The 24,862-nt window shown below is 41.9% G+C and overlaps 1 protein-coding gene across 1 annotated transcript in view; it reads left to right on the top strand.

The window, feature by feature from the left end:
• The first annotated feature begins 3,282 nt into the window (after positions 1-3,282).
• TXLNB (taxilin beta) overlaps positions 3,283-24,862 on the top strand; it is a 97,878-nt gene continuing 76,298 nt past the window's right edge. Inside the window, exons 1-2 of the mRNA XM_030198537.1 lie at positions 3,283-3,396; positions 9,598-10,054. Coding sequence (XP_030054397.1) covers positions 9,607-10,054 — 448 coding nt within the window. The 5' untranslated portion in view covers positions 3,283-3,396; positions 9,598-9,606. The remainder of the gene's footprint in view (positions 3,397-9,597; positions 10,055-24,862) is intronic.

Here is a 24,862-nt window from a genome sequence, read left to right as displayed (position 1 = left end):
ATCGAGCATGTGTGAATCCTCTGGTAGCCTAGCGGTACTTCCTGTTTAGCAAGCAGTAAGCCCGCATTGGGCTTACCGTTGCTTAGTAAAAGAGGCCCAAAGCAAGCAAATCTTTGAGCATCTCTATCCCCGTTGTCATTCTTTATTGTTGGTGGCATTTGTTATTTGATCTCGCTTATATTTTTCAGCATGCTGGCTTGTGCAGCATACAGATGTACACAGAGGAAATATTGGTTTCATCGGTTAGAGTAGTAATTAGTTCTAAATCATAATCACTGTGTCATTTGGAGGGGCTGGTTATAAGGACTCACTCTATTCTGATGTTTTCACCTAGTAAAGGGCCACCAAAACAGACATTATGTATATCAGGTGCTTAACAATCAGACTTACTATTTATAAGTACAGTTTTTAAAAAATCATTAATTAGGTTGAGACCTGGGAGCATTAAACTTCTTTTTTTCCCGGTGCCTACATCAAAAGAAAAAGATGGCATGTGGTAACTTGCTCCTTTTGTTTGTGGATTGCAGCGATATATTATAAAAATGCACTTGCCTTATTTTTATTACTACTATTTCACAGAGAAGGTATTGAATAATGAGATAAGGGTTTCTTTCATGCAGAACTGTCCAGAGTCAGTCTAAATGTGCCAACATTGGCCAGTTCAGCACACTACATACAAAGTTAATTATGTTCAATGGAAAATAAATCTGTTGGCTCAGGCTGCTTGCTATGTAAATTTCCATCACTGTTCATTATTGCTAACAAGTATTACATATTACGGGCATTTGCTTTTTAAACCCAAAGGTGAATCCTAAGAGTGGTTAAAGAATTAAGTATAAAATGTGTTGTTTCTGACTTTACTTGTTTTGGACTGCTATATCTGTACATCTGCTGTCTAGTATTTTGGAAGATGGAAATGAGAAAATAAAATTAAGTTTTGGATATACTCTGCAGAAACTGTTGTTTACTTTTGAAGTCTGTGTATGGATGCCTATTCTGGTGTGTGCATGTCTATATATATGGCTATGATTTCTGAACATGTAACATCATTAAAGGACAGGCTTTTAAATGCCCAGTTGAGTATATATGCTAATCTCAACTTTGTTACATATGGTATAATTGAATTCTATTATTCTGTTTCACTGTATTTTCAAATGTAAGCCTCATGAAGACTAACTCAAAATAACCTGTTCCTTAGCTGGTCTCTGGTATTACCATATTGAAAATGCGACCATACCATGCCATGCCTCTGTGGTTATGTTCCACTAATAAGTTAAACAATTAACTGGCTTTCTTGAAAGGATTATTTAACCTTTGGGTGCATGACTAGGAACACAAACATATAATTATTTATTCTATATCACAACTCCTCATGTAAGGGAGATGGAGGTGGAAGGAACACTGTCAGGAACTCCAGGGAAAGAAAGCAATAGAACCAAAGGAAGGGACAAGAAGACTTATTTTATGAATACAGCTTAATAAGGCATTTTATATTTATTATAAAGCAAAGTTGAGGGATATGTGCCACTGCAGTAATTATTTTCCAGAATACTGTAATGTATGTTGAGAGGTCGACCAGACTCAAGTCTACTATAATGGCAAAGTTTAAGTTATGGGATAATGCAACTTCATTTTAAAAACATTTAGCGATTTTTTAAAAACTATAATGTACACCTCTCCTGTAGCTATATTTTGGGCACGGATTGCTCACATTCATGCGATGAGAAATTGCTTCAAGGTATGCTGAGCATATGTTTTTTGTTCTTTGCTCTCCTGTCTGCTGCACTCAAGATTCTGATTATAACTAATGTGTCCCTCAGGTCTTCTTCGTTATTCAGGTTTCACAATATTCTCAATCACAGTCCATAGTTGCAGGTACTGATCATTCATTCTCTGCCCTTTTACTTGTTTTAAACACTAGTTCTTAATCTGCCTGTTTCATTATGTTCACTTCAGTTCCAATATGGCAGTATGGTTTATACACATATTTTTTTATGCATTTTTATTTTTTATGCACTGATATTAGCATGATTGATGCCATACCATGGCACAATCACTTTACACTCATTAGATGGGATTCATTGCCTCACATTTTTATTCACTTATCTTTTCACACTTTCCTTATACACAATTTTATATCCACCTTTATGACAGATGATTTTCAATTCTTCAGGACTTGATTCACTGTTTTGGTTTCAGGACAGTGAGATATTTTAGTGTAGTCGCATAGCAATTGTTGAAAAGGTGATATTCATGTTGATTACAAACATGCTCATCACTGAATAAAGATATGTGGGTTACACAGCAGCTGGAGCCACTTCTGCTTATGAACCCAACCATTGCAGTGACAATCTTTTATCCCGGTTCAGAGCGCAGCTCCCTTCAGGACCCCCAGGTATCACTGTTGAGCATGGTATGAGACTCCCTCTTGTCAGAGCCTTGGAATGCTGCATGTACAGCATGGCTGGCCAGGGAGCAGAAACTGGGCCCAAGAAATGAAACCCAGGTCTTGCTCTGGGTCCCTGGACTGGCACCTCAGATCAGATTGTCTGTTCACTTAACTGCATAGGAAAACATTCTGCATACAGAATTACAAGAAACATTTCTAATTCTTTAAGTTGTGTCACACTCCTCCATGTGGGCCGAGATGAACTGCGCGTTCAAACGGTATGGGTCTGCCGCGATATGAGCCTGTTTGCCCCGCATCCTGGCGCCGCCGCCACTGCTGCTGATGGGGACAGGACTCCATGAGGACGGTGCGGGCCATGCTCACTCGCCACCAGGAACCGCCGTGCATGCAGATGCCCGGACGCCAGAAGAGGACATCCGGGCTCCGCCCAGGGGTTTTAAGCCCCCTTTTTCTCCCGCCCTCCCAGCGGGGTGCATCTCAGCGGCGGGAATGTGCCCATCGTGCTCCGCTCCACCCCGCTGGCATTAGGGTGCATGCCCGTCGGGGCACGGCGCCATGTTAATGGCGGCTCCGTGCACCTGGGGGGATTGTGCCTTGCTTTAAGTTGTGTCACACTCCTACTTCCTTTCCTTCAGCACATAAAATTCTTTCTGGTACATTGACTTTTGCCATCTGTTTCTTTCTTCTCACTCTCCTCTCTGTCTCCTTCATTAGCTCCCATTTCTTTCTTCCCTCACCCACTAAGTACCTGTTTAAAAGCAGAAAGGTTGTGAGCTCTTACAATCTTCCTGCCTGTCTTTTCTTTCCCTATTTTTGCTATCATCCGTCCCTGGCTCCTCCTCCATTCCTCCCAGTTCCCTCCCCTTCTAAGCTCTCCCTCTCTGACCAGGTTTAGGATTGTGACTCAGACTTCTGCCCTTTTCCTCTGTTGGTTTCTTACTGCCTTCTCTTTCCTTATTCTCTCCTTGGTCACTTGGCATTGCCTGGTAAGTATGAAAACTTTTTGTGAATTTCAGACACTTATCAGGAGTGAAAGGTGGATCTACTGTCAGTACTTCAAATAAGATTTTTTTATTTTAGGTTGTATAGACATACCTTTGATGTACTTATAAATAATAGGCCACCCTATTAGTCTGTTTCTTTGCAAACACTAGTTTCCATGCTGAATTAAAGCATCACAGCACAGGATAAAGTCATCCAGTCATTACTGTGTTACTCTGCAATTAAACAGATCTGGATTCTTTCTGGGTGAGCAGAGTGATGGAATATTTGTATTTCATGGGAAAAGCAATGGAGCGTAATAGAATGCAAATCAATATATGAGGGGAGGGAATTTGTAGTGCTGATAATTGCATTTTGTGCTGCAGAGTGCACAGCTCACAAATATTCATGTATAATGAATGATGCATATGACAAAATATTTTTAAGGGTCATGTTAAGGCTTCCAAAGGACAGAGGGATCTTATCAGCCATCTAACTAACCCCTGATTGAAATTGTACCTTTTTGGAACATTTTTGAGTGTTTGAGGCTTTCTTTCCAGTCTCCTGGACAGATGATCGGCAGAAAAGTAAGGTTTGTGAGCTGGGTAGCTGTGTCTGTGAAGAATGGCTTTCCTTTTAGCAATAGCGTTCCCTTCTGAGTTGATTTTATTTATTGTAAACCACTCTGACTTGTCTGACAAAAAGGGTGTTATTTCAAATTATTTTAAACTACTAAACCATATTTCAAAACAGAAACATAATATTATGTTGAAAAAAAAGCCAGCAAGACATATGTACACCGCTCAGTTTTCCCACCTAATGCAATATCATACACCTCAGGAGATCTACAGAATTAATCTCACTATCCCACAATTAAGGATCCTCTGTGCTCTCTCCCTACAGAATAATGAGGCCTGATCTATTTTGATTGTAGTAAGCTTTAAGTTTGCATCACTTCTATTTGGCTTCCTTGGTTTTGCATTGGGGAAATGCTTAGTTTATCTGTATTAATTTATCTGAAGTTGCCTGGCTTGGACTCTGTTGCAGCCGTTTTCACTGATAAAGGAGCTGAATGCCATGACCAGTTTTAGAAGTGCTCAAAATAGAGCCTGGCTAACAAGCAGGTGCCACGTGCCTTTCTGGGGGATTCGGACTGAGGCACAGCCTAAATTTAGTCAGGTTTTGCAAACAACACTGAGGTTCATCCCACACAAGAGGAGGGATAAATTGATGAAGAAAACAAAGCTCCTTCTATATGAAGGCATGTCCACAGAAGCTATGAAGGGGAAGTCTCAGTTTCCTCTCCTAACAGTCCATTCTATGCTTCGTAAAACTGTCTTATCTCCTGCCTTTTGCACATAGGAATCCCTTCCAAGTCCATAATACAACAGCCTTAATGAGCTACCATAACTAGTAAATCTGGTACTGGTATGCAGGAATTGGGAATGCATTTTTTATCGGGATTTATTAACTGCCTTTATAAAGAGATTCACCACAGCAGATACAGTTTGTTATAAAAGAATTTTAACAGCATAACAATAGTAAAATGACCAAATATAAGAATAAATGCAGTCAATATGGTAAACTTGGAAATGGCAAATTGAAACCTAATAACAGGACTAACATGAAACAGTCTCAGAAATATTCACATTTAGCAACACTGTAGAACATCACATAACAGAAATATGATAAATGTCAGTGCAATTCAAATGATACCATTATAGCGAACATTCAAATAACATAGATATAATACAATGTCAGAAGAATAGCAGTGAAATGCAATGCAATAGAACATTAAAAGGGAATTTTTTTTTTCCCCATGCTGGCAACATATTGCTGATTATTCTATTTCAGGAGTCCTTGAGTCAAGCATATAAGTTATTGGATATCTGTTTTTCTCTAGTCACAACTGGATGATTGTAAATCAGATACAGATCAATTCAGAAACAATTTGTTGAGGGTGTGGGGCTGATCAATTAATTCCTATTGAACCCCTTGCTAAGCTGGCATACGTATTCTTCTTGTTACGTCTTTGAAAATTCTTGGTGTCACCTTGCGCAAGTCATTACTTTGACTAAGAAATTTTTTACAGTCTTCACCTTGTACTCCAAATCAGATCCTGTTTTTCAGAGGATAATTTGAAGCACATTGTCCAAGATACCATTCAGTTTCATCTAGATCATTGTAATATTCTCTCTCTGGAGATATCAGGAAGATTGCTAACTAGACTGCAAGCATTGCGACATACAGCAGCTAAGCTAATCTTGGATGGTTATAGCTGGGCAGAGCAATTCCGTTTCTGATTAGATTGCACTGGCTGCCTATTTTATTTTATTTATTTTTGTTACATTTGTACCCCGTGCTTTCCCACTCATGGCAGGCTCAATGCAGCTTACATGGGGCAATGAAGGATTAAGTGACTTGCCCAGAGTCACAAGAAGCTGCCTGTGCCTGAAGTGGGAATTAGAACTCAGTTCCTCAGGACCAAAGTCCACCACCCTAACCACTAGGCCACTCCTCCACTATACAAGCTTGAGTCCTATTTAAATTGCTATATTTTTCTCTGAAAAGTTTGTATGGTGTCACTCTATCCTACAAGGCCAATTATGTTGCACATGAAAGTGTCATCGAGATCATTGCATTCAAGCCCTTCTTATCAAATGAAGATTCCAAGCATATTTGTCATATGGGAAGTTATTATTGTTGGAATTAGATACCAGAAAACTTTGTAATGCTACTTCATATATCGTCTTGAGACAGGCCTGGAGGACCTGGTTAGTAAAGAAGTATTTGTGAAGATTGGTCAGATTGTTTATAATGAAAATTGAATTCATGTTTTTATAGTTTTGTTTTTCATGTTTTTATAGTTTTGTTTCTACTTCTGTTGCTTGCATCTGATTTTATTTATTTTATAGGATTATACAACATACAATTTAAAGGCCCTTTTACTAAGCTGTGCTATTTTTGGTGTGTGGGTTTCTGAGACCACTTTTACATGGCTGTAAAATGGCTGAAATTTCTTTTTTTTTTTTTTTCCATTAATGGCCACGTGCTAATTTCCCAGTTAGCGCGTGGTCATTAGAACGGGAGCCCTCACCACCACCTATTTTGTAGACGGTAGGGACTCCCACCCTAATCCTGTGCGACTTGGTCAGCACTTGCCAATGCCCACACACTAAGGGGTCCTTTTACTAAGCGTCAGTAAAAAGTGGTCCGCACTAGTTTGGACGCATGAAATTGGCGCACGCTGGGCCATTTTTTACTGCAGCTGGAAAAAGACATTTTTTTAATGGGGCAGTAAATGGCTGCATGCTAATATGAAAAGCAGCATGAGTCTATTTACTGTCTGAGCCCTTGACACCACCTATTGACTTGGTGGAAGGAGGCTCACTTGTGGTAATCAGGCAACGCATACCAGTGTGGCTGTGCTGCCTATTACTACCGGGAACACCACCTGCGGTAGAAAATAGAAAATTATTTTCTAAGGTGGGAAACAGCGCACGCCAACTATGAAATTACCAGCAGGCCCCCACGCTACCCTGGTGCTAGTGTCAATTTGGCGCACGCTACCCCTGTGTTAGACCTACCATGCCTTAGTAAAAGGGCCCCTCACTTATTAGCACAGGGCATACCTATTCTCTACCTCCAAAACACCCCCATGCTAAAAATTAAGGTGCGCAGGCACCTACGTGCGTAAAATGCACGTCAAATTAGAACTACCGCCTGGCTACTGCATGGCCCGGGCGGCAATTCTAATTTTTATGCGTGTCCGATACGTGCGCCGGAAAATATTTTTTATTCTCTGGCGCACAGTGCTAACCGGGCAGTAATCTGCAGTGTACGCATGCTGATGATTACCGCCCAGTTAATGTGTGACACCTTACCACTAAGTCAATGGGTGGCGGTAAGGTCTCAGACCCAAAATGGACGCGCGCCAATTTTTATTTTGCCACACATCCATTTTCGGCTTTAAAAAAGGCCTTTTTTGCAGGCACGCTGAAAAACGGACCTGCAGGCGTCCGTAACACATACCTACACTAACGGGAAGAGCGTGTCAATTCCAAAACTACTACGGGTGCATCCCACGATAGTACCTTTTTAACCTGCACTAGTGCTTACTGCAGCTTAGTAAAAGGACCCCATAGATTCGTATGCACCACCATTACCCAAAATGCTGGTTCAACGCAGTTTACAATATGAAGAAAACTAGTACAAAGTAGGAATAACAAGGAAGGAAAATACTGCTATTTCTTTTTATTAGCATTTAGAAAATACACATTTCCAATAATTCCAAAAGAAATATAAAGAAAATATATATCATGGCACTCAGGGTCCTTTTACAAAGGCACGCTGAAAAATGGCCTGCGCCAGTGTAGGCATGTGTTCTGGACGCATGCAGATCCATTTTTCAGCGCTCCTGTAAAAAAAAGGCCTTTTTTTGGCCAAAAATGGATGTGCGGCAAAATTAAAATTGGCGCACATCCATTTTGGGTCTGAGACCTTACCGCCACCCTATTCACTTAGCGGTAAAGGCAGTAATTGTCCATTTGCAAACACTGCCGATTGCTGCCCGGTTAGTGCCCGGTTAGTGCCACACGTTCAAAAATAAAAATATTTTCAGACAAGTGTAGCAGCCGTGTATAAAAATTGGAATTAACACTCGGGCCACATGGTAGCCAGGCGGTAATTCCAGATTAACATGTGTTCTGCGCGCATAGGCGCCTACGTGGCTTAGTAAAAGGGCCCCAAAGGCATGAACAATAATATCTCTTATAAAGGAAAAAGACAATGGGTAGACGTGAATCACTTATTTACTCTTTCCAAAAATACTAGGACTAGGGGGCACACAATGAAACTACTGAGTACTAATTTTAAAACAAATAGGAAAAAATATTTTTTAATACAATGTGTAATTAACCTCTGGAACTCAATTCCTGAACAGTCATATCCTCCGATATCAAAAATATTCTACATAACACCTCTTTTGAAGAAAGATCTTGATCAAGAAGAGAGACTAGAGACACCAGCCGAAACTCTAGATATAAATCTAACACAAATGATAGAAGATGATATGGTGGGATTGACAACAGCAACTCTTAAAGTTACATTTATTTTACAACTTGATACAGACTGGATAGTTAAGTAATATTTTCTTTTTCGAGAACAGAGTTTCCTTGGTTGCAAAATAAGAATGTATCCTGATGTCTCTAAGGTTACGCAAAAGAAAAGACAAGAATTCCTTAAACTTCGCCCGAAAGCTGTGCAATTGGGTGCACTATTTTGGTTAGATTTTCCATGCAAATGTGTTATAAAGTTAAATTCTGTTAAATATATATTTTTTTATTCTAAACAATTAAACTCTTTTCTGGAATCTAAGTTAGCTGGCCCACGTGTACCACAACCAGGACCAGTAACAACTTCTACGCCTTAGAATTTAAGAGGCACTTGAGTCTCTTCTCTGCTACCTTTTTCTTAAATTAGATAGTAATATAGTTTTCCTATACATAGCTTGTTTTTGCCCCTATATTGTGGACTATAGATGCGCATATGTTCATGGGATGATTTGATTTAATTTGTATGTAGTAACAATTTTTCTTTATACTATAATGACTAATAGTCATCTTTGCTATCTCAAGAATTGTACTTGAAATATATTGTAAATGTGATTTTAAAAAAAACTCTGGAACTCATTGCCAAAGAATTTGGTAAAAGGTTTGGATAATTTCCTAAAAGAAAAGTCTTAAACAAGTTGGTTTTCAGTAATTTCCTGAATTTAAGATGGTTGTGGATAGATCTCACGGTTTGGGGCAAAGCATGCCCAATTAATGCCAATTAGTGCTGATAATTGCTTGTTAATATCCAATTGACAGTTCTGATTAGCTAGTTAACCAATTAAGTTACAGGCATTGTTATAGAATACGCACATGGAAATTAAGGCACCATGTATAGAATCCCAGGGTTAATGTATTGAATTCATTGATATCTGCGCCTTTATATTTTATTTTATATTTAACGTGCTGGTATTTGTATGCATTCTCTATATGTTTCTAAGCATTGTATTATTGTTGTGATCCACTTTGTACTATTAGCAAAAAAGCAGAAAATGCGTTTTCCGATTCAATATAATTAAATCAGAAAACATTTGTTGAACTGCTATGACAATCAAGTTTGCTTTCTTACATCTATGCATACGTCTTTGGTTTCAGGACCTGAACATGGATAAGGATAAAAAGCCCACTGATCATACACCTGAACAGCAGTTCCACACATCAGCAAATGATGCTTCAACATTATTTAATCACAACGAATTTAAAGAGCAAAATGGTGATGCCTTAGATCCTGTATCATCACAGCTCCCTGCAAAAGAGGCAAAGGCTGAGCCTGAAACAGCTGTCCCTGACATCTCTGAAGAGCTGAACCGACAGCTGGAGGATATCATTAAAACCTATGAGTCGGTTGCCAACCTGGTGGAGCAGGGTGGCGCCAGTGGTGAAGTAGAACAGTCGCAGAAGGCAGAGCCACTCAGCAATGAGGACGGGGAATGCGAGGATGCAAACGAGGAGGCTGAAAAAGAGCAGGCAGCTGTGGGGGATGCCTCTGCAACTAAAGAGACAGGCGCCAACAGAGAGCAGAAACTGGAAAAGAAGATTCTGAAAGGACTAGGTAAGAGCAATAACCGGACTTGGGGGGAAGGTGAAAGTAGAATAACTCTCTGCAACACTTGTACAATTCAATGCTAAAGAAAATGCACCCTGTTCCCTTCTGCCTATATGCATCAAAGATAATACATCAGTTCATTCAGATTGCATCAGGTAGCAGCCACATGCATGATGCAAATAGCAAATAAATAAAGGGTCCAAATTAACATACAGGTTTTTTTGTTTGTTTCTTTTTTATCATTTATTTATAATTTTTCATTTTACAAGGGTCACTTGCAAACAGTAATACAGAGATGATTGTACATCAAACATATAAACGGCAAGTGACCGACTCACTCGCAAATGCGCAGTAGAGACTTCCCTCTCTGTCCCGCCCCCGCGTCAATACGTGATGATGAGGGCGGGACAGAGAGGAAAATTGTGCCGCCGAGGTTGATACCGCTCCCCCCCCCCGCCCAAGGTCGCCGCTACCGTTACCCCCCCCCCCCCCCGGCCCGGGCCCTCTCTCCGCTACTAAACTTACACATCCATTCGCCGGAACGCAGCAAGCACATCAGCTGAGCTGCCGTCGGCCTTCCTTCCCTGCCTGTGTCCCGCCCTCGCTGACGTTACGTCACAGGAGGGCGGGACACAGGCAGAGAAGGAAGGGCCGACAACGGCAGCTCAGCTGATGTGCTTGCTGCGTTCCGGCGAATGGATGTGTAAGTTTAGTAGCGGAGAGAGGGCCCGGGCTGGGTGGAGGGATGGTGGCGACTCCGGGGGTGGGGGGGGGGGGGAAAGGTAGAGGTGGCGAACTCGCGGGGAGGGGGAAGGAAAACCCCAATACCAGCCCGTTTTTACGGGCTCAACGGCTAGTTAATACAATATTAGAACAAAAAAAATCTCAACTAGATAAATTAATTATATACAATCTTTCTCTTTCTTAGACCACAAAATAAATAGGGAGAGTGAAACAAGACAAGGAGATCAATTAAACAACAGTAAACCAAGAAAACGTGGTATTAACTTGATTATCCCCAGTTATTATTTATCTGAATCATTATTCCACATTGATCATCTGGTTGGCCTCCTCAAACCCAAAACGGTGTATAGTCAATGTATTTAGTTGGAAACATACTTATTGTCCAATTTTAGTGGAAATAATACACCTGATTTCATTTTTCCCCCTTTTAAAACCAGAAATTAATTAACAATACAAACACTTGATTCTCTGATCCAATTCCCACTGATTAAAGTAATCCCAGTTTCACAGGCTTCACTCCTTTTGAATTAATATACTAAGAGGAATCATTTCAGAGGGAAAAAAAAACTTTAGGAGTCATACCCGGAACTCTGAGAAAACAACAATCTCGATATTAATCATCTGTAACAATATTCATTTTATTCAAATTTTTCTAGTCCATTAACATTTTCAAAATCTTAACCATTTCCTATTCCTGTAGAACTTCATTTGCTGTATCAATTTTTCATTCTCAAAGGATTCGATTAGATTATCCATGTGGCGACAACATACAGTTTTTAAGGTTTAATAATGGGCATTTGCAACCATCATGAGGTATCAGGAAATTTGCCTTGAAGTATTCTGATAGACTGAGTTCTTTTAGTAATAGACTTTTTCACTAGAGCAGAAGATTAATATTCTTAAAATGCTCAGCATTTCATTTAGAGGGGCATTTTCGATATGACGTCTATGTCGGACTTTGGATGTTTTGCGTAAAATGTCCCAAATCCAGAGGCTTTTTTACGAAGCGGTGGTAAGGCCAACGCAGGCTTACCGCTCGCAAATCTGGAACTACTGCCAGGTTAGAACAGGAGCCCTTACTGCCACCTCAATGGGTGGCAGTAAGTGCTCCCCCTCCCCCAAAATGGCCGCATGGCAAATGATTCACTTGTCACATGGTCATTTCTTTTTAAAAAAAAAAAAAAGACAGTCTTTTACCAACTTCGGTAAAAGAGGACTTCAATGCGTGTCAAAAATAGGCCTCCTTTTACTGTAGCTTGGTAAAAGGATCCCCCAAATAGGAAATATAGCGATTTTCAAAACAGCAAAACGCCTTTTTTTTTCTTGAAAGTAGCCACATGCAAGATGTTTTTGTGCTCTGTGCATTTATCTTTTTGGCCCATTTTCAAAAAAAAAAAACATCCAAGTGAAAAACGCAGACAATCAAGACATTGGGATGTAGGAAGAGTCAGCAATGGGGCACCCTAGGGACGTATCTCACCATTGCTTCCTTATCTTGTCTGCTGAACTCTCCAAAACCCACCGTCTCACCATTTACCTGCTCAATACTCCAGGTGGGGCCTCACCAACGACTTATAAAGGGGGTGTTGATGCCCCTGTATAAGTCATTGGTGAGGCCCCACCTGGAGTATTGTGTTCAGTTTTGGAGGCCGTATCTTATTAAGGATGTAAAAAGAATTGAAGCGGTGCAAAGAAAAGCTACAAGAATGGTATGGGATTTGCGTTACAAGACGTATGAGGAGAGACTTTCTGAACTAAACATGTATACTCTGGAGGAAAGGAGAAGCAGGGGTGATATGATACAGACGTTCAAATATTTGAAAGGTATTAATCCGCAAACGAACCTTTCCCGGAGATGGGAAGGTGGTAGAATGAGAGGACATGAAATGAGATTAAAGGGGGGCAGACTCAAGAAAAATGTTAGGAAGTATTTTTTCAAGGAGAGAGTAGTGGATGCTTGGAATGCTCTCCCGCGGGAGGTGGTGGAAATGAAAACGGTAACGGAATTCAAACATGCGTGGGATAAGCATAAAGGAATCCTGTGCAGAAGGAATGGATCCTCAGGAGCTTAGTCAAGATCGGGAGGAGGGGCTGGTGGTTGGGAGGCGGGGATAGTGCTGGGCAGACTTATACGGTCTGTGCCAGAGCCGGTGGTGGGAAGCGGGACTGGTGGTTGGGAGGCAGGGATAGTGCTGGGCAGACTTATACGGTCTGTGCCAGAGCCGGTGGTGGGAGGCAGGGATAGTGCTGGGCAGACTTATACGGTCTGTGCCAGAGCCGGTGGTGGGAGGCAGGGCTGGTGGTTGGGAGGCGGGGATAGTGCTGGGCAGACTTATACGGTCTGTGCCCTGAAGAACACAGGTACAAATCAAAGTAGAGTATACACAAAATTAGCACATATGAGTTATCTTGTTGGGCAGACTGGATGGACTGTGCAGGTCTTTTTCTGCCATCATCTACTATCTACTATGTTACTATTAATGACTGCTAAATGCCAAAAAGGGTTCTGTGCTTTTACTCCTGTGGTAGAGACATCAGCGCATAGCATATTAAAATGCATGCTAAAGAGGTTATTAACCATCTGTCCCCCTTTTGCCCCACTCCGGCACCCTAGAAACCCCTGACATCACTGGCAACCCCCGCCTGACAGAACCGCCACCGCCACCCCCTTCACATGACCAGCCTCCACCTGACCCAACCTGACCTGACTTGAATTTAAAAAAATATAGTCCCTGAAGGTCTAACAGGCTCCCTCCCTTCTTTTGCCCCACTCTGACTGAAAAAATACACTTACTGGTATCCAGTGGCACACCCCTCCCCCACCCCACCCCTCACTAAGGCAGGAGCAATGCCAACTCAGTCCTGCCTCTGGCACTGCCCTCTTCAAAATGGTGACTCCCTGCCCTGCACACTGCATCCTGGGGATGCACTTGGCTAAGCCAACCTACCATATAAGGAAGACATTCCCATATAGGGAAGACTGGCCCTTCCCAGTGTATCCCAGGCTGCACTATGTGGGGCAGGGTGCTGCCATTTTGAAGAGGACAGCGCCAGAAGCAGGAGCAGGTGATATCACTCCTGCCTCCTTTGAGGTGCAGGGTTTGAGAGGGGTCAGGGTGCTGCTATACACCAGGGACTATTTTTTTTTTAATCAAGCCAGGGATAGTGGGAGGGAAGGATGCTACTGGGGCAGTATTTTTAAGTCAGGTAAGCGTGGGCTGGGGGCTGGTGCTGGACGCTTTGGGGGGTGAGAGGGAACAACATCAGGTTGAGTTGGGCGGAATAGGGGAATGCTTGCAAAAAATTTTTTTAACATGTCACCCTTCCTTTCAGGCTCAGGCACTGAGAGGAAGGGTGACATTTTGCAATGAGCTGCGGATTACAACCATGATTTTAATACGACAGTAATTCACTTGCTCATTACTTAGAGTATACCATAGTATTCTTGGAGTAGTAGTTTTGTGGTAGAACTGCACGCTGAACTGCTGGCTGTACGGCAAGGCTTTCCACATCAGCCCCTCAAAGTATACCTCCTCAGTCAAGAGATTTGCAAATATTCCAGTCGTGGCTCTTATTGTTTCTTTGTATCACGGACTGAAGTTACACATTTAGGTTGCTGTGGTCGGTTAGCATTCCCTTTCTTCTGTTTTATCCCTAAATTGTTTTATTTCTGTAAAGATGCCTTGTAGCGCTATAGAAATGCTAAATAGTAGTAGTAGTAGCTTTACCAGCTTTGGAGTATAGAGACCTCTACTGGTCCTACTAATTATAAGAGATGATCTTTATTTTTATGTTTCAACAATTTTATTGGAGATTCAGCATGTTATACATAATCACAAGGTTCAACATGTAATAGTTAACTGACCTAACACACTAGTATAAATACTCCGTAACTTCTAACGCCAATGTTGTTTAACAATTTTCCCCCACCTCACGGACAACCTTTATAATAGCAAGCAGCATATTTGCGTGTATCTTTCCCCCTTTGCAGAATGTTGAAAATACTTTAATGTAAAACAGGTCACCATATCAACATCAGCAGAAAGTTACCAACAATCAGCACTTTGAGATAGTATTGAACATATTACCCCCCCCCCCCCCTCATTCTTGTCTGTGTCTGACGCAGTTAACATAACCAGAATTCTGTCCCTATCCCAACCCTCTAAGTGACCCCCCCCTATGAAAACTATCAATATCCCCCTAACGCCTCACCCCTATCCCTCCTCCCTAACCCTATTCCCTCCCTCCCTCCCCTGAACCCCCATTCCAGATGACTTCAAACTTGTCAGAACTAAGATTATAAGGTATTTCTCTAGCGGGCAGGCCATCTAGCTTCCAGCTCTTATATCCTACCCAGTCGATTGAGAATGGAACTACGAGCCCTATGGGCCAGATTATTAATATGGGGCTCCCACACTTGGTAGAATTTGCGTTATATTTTAGGTTTGTAATAACAGTCTCGCAGCTCCACCATTAGCAGAGCATGCCACCTGTTACGCCACTGCCAAAACGACGGTGCTTCGGAATTTGTCCAATTTACCAAGATACATTTCTTCCCCATTACACATGCCTTATATATTAATAAGTTATGACAGACAGTACCATCTCCCAACAACAAATCCTTCCCCAAAAGGGCTGCCTCCGGTGTCAGTACCACAATTCTACTCAGGATGTCCCCCAAGAACTTCGCGATCTGCATCCAATAACTATGGATCACTGTACAGACCCACATTGCATGGTAATAAGTATAATGAGGGTCGCCACGCCTACTACATGTGGATGATTCTGCTCTGCCCATTTTATACAGTCTTGACAACGAAGTGTATGCCCTATATATGCTTCGTCCTTGACACTCCCTCAACTCAGCACTACTAAGCCTTGTTGTTATTTGCTGCAAACTACGTAGTAATGTACTTACAGTAATCCTTTTTTGCAAATCTGCCGTCCACCTCAAAGCCAACTTCTCTAGTTTCTTTGGTGGACGCTTTGTATAAGTCGTTTATGTAACACCGAAATAGATGCTGGGTCGGACGTTGGTGTTTCATAGAGTTCTCTAATTTTGGAGGCCACATCAACTGCCAAGAAATGTGAGGGCAACGCAGCAATATAATGAGTTATCTGTGTAAAAGCAAATTTGTCTGCCCATTCGAGTGGCCCAAGATTCAAAGATTCCAAGTTTTTTATGTGCCCGGCTAGATCTACAAAATCATCCACCAAATGAAATCCCCTTGCACTCCAGTTCCAAATACGCTTATTCTCCAACCCTGGTTGAAAATTACCATTGCCCTTAATAGGTAAAAGTCTACTAACGTGTGCATCAAAGGACCAGAGTTTAGCTAATTCTCCCCATACCATCCGTATGGGTCGCACTAAATTACTTCTACAAATGTATATAGGCAGTCGTATGGTCTCAGCTTGTAAGACATAATTCAAATGTAAAGGGGCCATCCAATCTGTTTCCATCCCATCTTTATTTTTAGCAGGATTACATTACATTACTTACATTCTGCGTATACCTTTTATGTTCGCAGATTACATAACAAAGACAGCTGAGAATAGCTCAGAGAATTACCATATAGTATCAACTTTCATAGTAGTAGCATAAAAATACAATTAATATAGCAGAAATGTTTAAACAGCCAGGTGTTCAATTGTTTCCTGAATGATAAATAGACATTCAGATATCTAAGATCTTTAGGTAAGGCATTCCACATGCTTGCTAGTATATGAATGAGAGAAGATTTAAAGATTCTCAAATACTTAACCCCCTGAGACAATAGAAAATGTAGAATCATAGGATCTCTCAGCTTTCCTATCATCTTAGAAGTAGGATATGATGCAAGTGAGAGTATATACTGTGGGGCCAAACCATGTAGGATTCTAAATGCCATTATACATATCTTACAAAGCAACCAAAAATTGGCTAAAGTGTCCAAAATAGTGGATAATAGTCAAAAACTATATTTACCATATAAAAAATCCACTATAAACTTTTTAATATCCTTCACCATATAGGAGAATAAGGACTGCATGAAATGTAAACTTTGCTTAGTGATATGAGTCCCAAAACAGAAGTCAGTCACTGCACTTCCTCATCAGTCCGCAATCACTTGCTCTATTTATTAGGCAATGTAGCTTATATCATTCAATATCTTTATTTCATATTACTTCTTTGCAATACTAACATTAGAATTACTTAGCTTTAAGCTGGGGAAATGGTGCAGATCTTAAACATTATTCTGGCTTGTACTGGCAACCAATAGGCTCTCGTCAGATTGATTTACTGCCTTTTTGAAGAAATTCACCCAAGGTGGTGTACAACAATAATAACCTGGATATAGCAAACTAGTGATAAAAGTTGCAAAAAATATTCAAATAACAGTACATATTATGGTATAGTATGTTACTTAGAGAAGAAGACGTAGAGGCTGGCCAAAAGATGATCCACCACAGGAAATGTTGCTTAAAGATATTTTATTGACAGCACCAGTTTAGGGACCCAACATGGTCCGTGTTTTGACGGGGCAAACCGCCTGCTCATGGGCCACAATCAAGCTCTAAATAACAATATACAAATCCATAAGAATATAGAACTCAGAGAATAAAATTAAAATAAGAGAAAAACAAACTGTAAAAGACTAAAAAAGACTAAAAATGAAGGCTGAAAAGACCAGTGGACTGAGTTATAAAAACAAAGAGCCATATAAAAATGACAGTCATACATAAATAATATATTATAGATTTATCTAATACAACACATTCTAAAAGAGGTATAAAACATTGTATTGATAGTACATAAATGAACAAAAACATACCTGTAAAAATAAAGCAAGATATATAAAAATGCTGGTGCACAAATGCTCGTGAGACTTAGGAAAAGCTAAACGAAGTAAAAAAAAAAGGGGGGGGGCGACAAGAGAGGATTTTTGCAACAGAGCAAGCCTAAATTTAGTATACAGACTATATAAAAGCTCTTACAGTAATGCTAAAGTCACCATAATAAAATGCAAAAAATAAAACAGGGATGCACCAAAACAGATACACCACGGAACTTAAGGAGATAAAGCAAATAGTCCCTGCTATACACCAGGGACTATTTTTTTAAATCAAGTCAGGGATAATGGGAGGGAAGAATGCTATTGGGGCAGTATTTTTAAGTCAGGTAGGGGTGGGCTGGGGGCTGGTGCTGGACACTTTGGGGGAACAACATCAGGCTGAGTTGGGCGGGATAAGGGATCACTTGCAAACATTTTTTTTTTAAATAGCAAAAGAGCTATTCCTGACAATAACTGGTTAAGGCCAACAACCAGATATTGCATACTGCCAGTTAATACAATAACCAGATACCATATATAGGGGCCCTTTTACAAAGGCACGGTAGGCTCTACATGCATACAGCATGTGCCAAAACAAGACTACCGCATTAGTTCCCACTCCTGCGGCAATCTGGCAGCTTTAGTTTTTCCTTCCCTTACTCCTGCAGCTGGTATATTGCTTTCTCTTTTCCCGCCCCCATGGTCTGCCATTGGAATTGCAACGGATGGCCCTAGGCCCAACTGTCTGACACCAGATGCCTGCCCCCATGGCATTGTGACTGAAACCTACCACCTGCGGCCCGCATGCACTGGGAGGATTCAGCTTGGGCCTCCAAATTTTCTTCAGAGTGGAGGAGATGCAAGACCAGGAGATAGAGGTGAGGGTGAAAGGAAGGACAGACTTGATGCCAGACTACTGGCGGGGGGGGGGGGGCATATAAGGAAGGGCAGGGTTGATGCTGAGCTATGGGGTGGGGTCATAGGGAGGTACTAATTTGGGATTCTGTCAAGTACTTGTAACTTTAGTTGGCCAGTGTTGCAAGCAGGATATTGGGCTAGATGGACCATTGGTCTGACCCAGTATGGCTATTCTTATGTTCTTAGGGAAGGGCAGGGCAAGGTTGATTCCAGGGTAGGGCTAGGAGTGGGGGAATAGAGAAGGACAGGGTTGATTCTGGGCTATGTCAGAGGGTTAGGGTGGAGGTGTAGAGAAGAGCAGGAGAGAGGCTGGGCTACAGGGATGGAAGTGTAGGGAAGGACAGGGGAAGGGGCTATGGGAGGCGAAAATGGAGGCATAGGGAAGGGCAGGGGAGCTGCAAGGTTATGAGGGTGGGATGGGGGAGGGGACTTAGGGAAGGGCAGGGGAGATGCTACATGGGGTAGGAGCTGAGTTGTAGCAAAGGGCAGGAGAGATGCTGGGCTATGGGAAGTGGGGACATAGAGAAGGGTGGGGTGGGGCATACAGAAGGGCAGGGGAGATGCTGGGCTATAAGGTGACAGGGGTATGGGGTATGGGGAAAGGCAAGGTTGATACCAATCTACAGGGATGGGGTAGGAAAGGCAGGGCAGATGCCAGGCTATGGGATTTGACATTTTTAGTCTTTATTATGTAATTGGTAGGGGTTGGTCTGTATTCTCTGTGTGACCGAAGTGAGAGACATGTAGTTTATGAGGAGATCTATAGGAGTTTAGCTTTTCCAATAAGGAGTGTATTAGTGTTCTATATATGCAGTGCTGCCTTTTTAAAGGTACAGTTGTTGCTTGGTGTTTGTGTCTTTAGAATTGGTGGTGTTAAGGTTTGCTACATAGACTCTGAGAAGCTTCTATGCAGGATTTAGTATTTACTAGCTCTCCCCACTGGTGTTGCTCAGTGATAGGTTAGTACTTTGTAACTGAGAAAAGCAAGGTATATTTGTGTGTAATAACACTGTATAAGTATGTATTTTTAACTCGTTTATGTTTGTTACATTTTGTTTGATGTCTTTAATGTGAGAAATGAAACATACAGAATAGATACATTTTTATTTGTACAGGAGTAGATAAATATTAAATATGTTTAATATAATTTGTAATAAATTCTCATTCAAGGGCGTTTTGATAGACAACATTTTTTGCTTTTTGATTTGGACCATATATGTATAAAGATTTATTTGAGCAACTTGTGACCAGGCGACATATAACTGTCCATGTGAAAAACATGAGTTTGGTAAGTTGACACCTGTGACTGTTAATGTTTGACCTTGAGCCTTATTTATCGACACTGCAAAAGCTAGTTGAACTGGAAACTGCAGTCTTTTGAACTGTATCTGATAGTCAGATGGAATAAGAGGAATTTTAGGTATAAAAACGTGCTGTCCTTTGGCACAACCTGTCAAGATGGTAGCTTCAATAACATGTGGCATTAACGTTTTAAGAGCTAAACGTGTGCCATTACATAGCTTTGGAGAATTTTGATTTTGTAGCACTATGATTGGCGAACCAATTTTTAAGTGTAATTGATATGGAGGCATAATCGAAAGGCGCCGGCCAAATAGCTGGCTGGCCATCTCCGGCGCCACTAGCGGGCGGAGCCAACCGTATTTTTGAAAAAGATGGTCGGCCATCTTTTTCTTCGCTAATACGGTTGGGCCTGGCCAAATGTCAGAGTTTGCCGAGGTTGAGATGGCCGGCCTCGGTTTTGGGCCATAATGGAAAAAAAATGCCGGTGATCTCAAACCCAGCAAAATCCAAGGCATTTAGTTGTGGGAGGAGCCAGCATTTGTAGCGCTGGTCCCCCTGACATGCCAGGACACCAACCGGGCACCCTAGGGGAAACTTCTAAAAATTAAAAAAGTAAATAAAAATATCTCCCAGGTGCATAGCTCCCTTCCCTTGGCTGTTTAGCCCCCCCCCCCCCAAACCCATTCCCCACAACTCTACACCATTACCATAGCCCTAAGGGGTGAAGGGGGGCACCTACATGTGGGTACAGTGGGTTTTGGGTGGGTTTTGGAGGGCTCCCATTTACCACCACAAGTGGAACAGGTAGGGGGGATGGGCCTGGGTCCACCTTTCTGAAGTGCACTGCACCCACTACAAACTGCTCCAGGGACTTGCCTACTGCTGTCAAGCATAGAGGCTGGCATAGGGGCTGGCAAAAAAAGTTTTTTTTGGGGTGGGAGGGGGTTGGTGACCACTGGGGGAGTAAGGGGAGGTGACACCCAATTCCCTCCGGTGGTCATTTGGTCAGTTGGGGCCCCTTTTTGAAGTTTGGTCGTGAAAAAATAGGGACCAAGTAAAGCCGGCGAAATGCTCGTCAAGCCTGGCTTTTTTCTCCATTATCAGGCAAAGCCAGCCATTTCGTTTGCACGCCCCCATCCCACCCCGTCCCGCCTTCACTACCCTACTGACACGCTCCCTTGATGTTTCGCTGGCTCCACGACGGAAAGCAGTTGAACCCGGTCAAAATCAGCCTTCGATTATACCGATTTCACTGGGTTCAGGAGATCACCTGCCATCTCCCGATTTGTGTTGGAAAATGGCCGGCGATCACTTTCGAAAATGAGCTTGACAATGACATTCCTGATGGATGCAGTGAATTTAGAAATTCAACTGGATAATTTACAATGTCATTAGTATCTTGCATTGTATCAATGGACAAATACTCTCTAGTTTCACCTGATAATATTTCTTGGATCTTGTTTATTTCATTGACGTTTAAGTTTTTCAGAGCTAGAATTGCTCGTTTGCATAACCATTCGTGGTTTTGATAATGATAAGCAATGTTTGGAAATATTTCTTCCTTTAATCTATTAATTTCTTCTACAATGTTGCATAAATCTGGAATTAAAGTTATTTGTCAATTAGCATCACATTTTATTTTCCTTCTCCTAACTCCAGAAGCTTTTTTGAAAATAGTACAACAGATTCTTTGCCTAAAGATTTTGTTCGCATATTTTTGGTCAGTTTTAAATTCTGCACAGAAATCCAAAGAGTGGAGGACTTAAGGCAAGCTTTTAGAATGACAGGCAATGTTTATCGAAAGTCACCAGAAAGAACTGTAACAATTCCTCCCATCATTACTTCTCAAGTCTTGTAGGCTTCTGCTGATTGCTTCTACAGCATGCTTATGAACCATGGTGCATTCACCCCAAACAATGAGGCTACATTGTTGTAATTTGTCTGTGCCTGTTCCTTTGTTTATTTGACAAACTGAGTTCTCAGTATGAACTAAGTTAAGAGGCAAAGCTGAGAGGTGTGTGTGAAAATGGCTGAATGGGGTGTACTGCTGAGAGTGAGTGTGAATGGGTATGTTAGAATGGGTGACTGTGAGTGAGGGTGAGGGTTTGCTACTGAGGAGTTGTAGTGTTGAGGGGCAGTATGAGAATGGGTGAGTGTGTGGTACTGAGGGGGGTGAGAATGTGTAAGTAGGAGTGTACTACTGAGGGGGGGTGAGAATTAGTGTGAATGGGGGTGTTCTACTAAGGAGATGTGAGAGTGGGTGAGTGGGGGTGTACTGCTGAGGGGTAAGAGAATGAATGAGTGTGAATGGGGGTGTACTGGTGAAGAGGATTTAAGTGGGGGGTTCTGCTGAGAGGTGTGTGAGAATGGGAGAGTGATTGGGAATGTTTTGTTGAGGAGTGTGTGAGAATGGATGAATATGAGTGGGGTGTATATTCTGTGGTATGTGAGTGAGGGTGTACTGCTGAGGGGTGAGTGTGCGTGGAGGTGTGAGTGTGAATGGGTATGTTAGAATGGGTGAGTGAGGGTGAGGAGGGGCTACTAAGGAGGGAGGTGTGAGAATGGGTGAATGTGAATAGGGGGTGGTACTGAGGGGGATGAGAATGTGTGAGTGGGGGTGTACTACTGAAAGGGATGTGAGAATGAGTGTGAATGGGGGGGTGCTACTAAGGGGTGTGAGAATGGGTGAGTGTGGGTGTACTGCTGAGGGGTGAGTGTGAGAATGAATGAGTGTGAATGGGGGTGTAATGGTGAATAGGGTTTGAGTGGGGGGTTTCTGCTGAGAGGTGTGTGAGAATGGGTGAGTATTAGTGTGAGTGTTTTGCTGAGGGGTGTGTGAGAATGGATGAATGTGAGTGGGGGGGTGCTATTCTGTGGTGTGGGAGTGGAAGTGTACTGCTGAGGAGTGAGTGGGGGTGTGCTATTCTGGAGTATGTGATTGGGGTTGTTTTGCTGAGGGGTGTGTGAGAATGGGTGTGAGTGGGGTGTTTTGCTGAGTGCTGTATTAGAATAGATGAGTGTGAGTGGGGGTGTGAGAATGACTGAGTGTGACTGGGGTGTTTTGCTGAGGGGTGTGTGAGAAAGGGTGACATTGACATTGAGTTTAATACTCCCTTAAATCAGAAAATGTGGAAACTGGATCCCTACCTTTCACTAACTTTTCTTTTCCAATCAATTTTGTTTAGGTTGATTAGTTGTTTCTTTCAATCCCTTGTACTGAAATTGTTAGGGAAAAGGGTATTAGAGAATGAGATATGGACTACTGCACCATTGCTATCCGTGTTTCTCCCCACCAATCTCTGAGCCCTCACCCTGTCCCAAGCAGTTTGTCGCTTAGCAACAGCAAGACAGCAATTTGTCGCTTGGCAACAAAAAAGATCTTTCTGACCTGCAGCCTATTCATTTAATGAATGGAGGTATTGCTCCCCCTCCCCAGAATGCCCACGAATCACTTCAAACTATACAATAACCTTGGCAACAGCAATGGCGGTTAGAGTCTGCATTCCGGGTTTGGTGGTCGTAGCTCTTCGGGGGCCAAAGGAGTTCGGACACGGACACGGACAAACAAACACACATCTATATATCTATATAGATATATCTATATCTATATAGATAGATTGATTAGAATATGTCAGTTTTTGTCATGTATATCTGGACTGGATTTGATTGGATTTATTAATTTGATATACCACAATTTACATCAGTGTCTAAGTGCTTTACAATAGTGAAACGCATAATAATTATCCAAAAATATAATACATTCCTACTTCTAAAATACAAGGAGAAATAATATGCTCCCTAAAAACTTATATATAATATCATCCTCACTCTGGCCGATTTTTAGTGCTATTTAACTGGTCAGAACGGATGCTGACCGGTTAAATTAAACGCTTAACCAGCTATCTGCCAATATTCAGCAGGGGATAACCGGCTATCCTCTGCTGAATATCCATGGTTATCAGCTGGTGGATAACCGGTTTTATCACGTGATATAACCGCCTATACGCCAATTTTTAAACTGGATTTGGCAGTTATATTTGGCCACGTCAAACCTTGGTATATCTTTGGCTGGTTTAAAGATAACTGGCTATGTCTGACATAGCCAGTTATTTTCAAACCATCTGGAAATAAACCCCAATATTCAATACCGGTCACCGTAAATGGCCCAGCATTGAATATCGGGGTTCAGCTTGGACCGCGGGAGACAGCCCAGCTAGGACCACTAACAATACTTACATTTTATAATCCTTCATTGTTTATAGTATTGCTGAAAATAATAGTCTTCAAAAGTTTACAAAAAGCATGAGAAAAAGAAATGTCATGAAAACTATCCAGCCAGATAACTGGTTTTAGACATGGCTAGGGTCCGCAAGAAAAACCTCCAGCATTGCAGAGGTAAATCTCCAACTTTGGGATGGACCACCCTTATCTTCTCTACACTGAGCTTCTGAAACAAGGGGATCATTTAAGTAATGGTGGTAGGAGACCTCTCTTGGAGAGAAACTATGGCTTGTATAAAACCTCATATATCTTTTAAAAAACAGGGAAGCCTGCTACTCGCCAAACTTGTGATCCAAAACTACACAAGGTGCCACCAAACGGGCTCCACTCGTCTGTCTCTGTTCATTTGATCTGTACTCATTGAACCGTAAATGTAAACTCCTTATAGTTTTCCCTACATGGGGTCCTTTTACTAAGGTGCGCTGAAAAATGGCCAGGGGTAGTGTAGGTGTGGGTTTTGGGCACGCGCAGATCCATTTTTCAGCATGCCTGTAAAAAATGCCTTTCTTAAATATTTGCCGAGAATGGACATGCGGCAAAATAAAAATTGGCGCGCATACATTTTGGGTCTGAGACCTTACTGCCAGCCATTGACTTAGCGGTAAGGTCTCTCACGTTAACCGTGAGGTAATCACCTATGAGCATCACGTCAGAGTTACCGCCCGATTTTCACCATGCGACAGAAAATAAAATATATTTTCTGGCGTGCGTAGCAGACACGCGTAAGAAATGAAATTACTGCACGGGCCACTTG

Source organism: Microcaecilia unicolor, chromosome 3, assembly GCF_901765095.1.
Source record: "Microcaecilia unicolor chromosome 3, aMicUni1.1, whole genome shotgun sequence".
Classification (NCBI taxonomy): Eukaryota; Metazoa; Chordata; class Amphibia; order Gymnophiona; family Siphonopidae; genus Microcaecilia; species Microcaecilia unicolor.
Note: the sequence above shows the minus strand (reverse complement) of the source record. Positions and strands in the feature narration are given on the sequence as shown.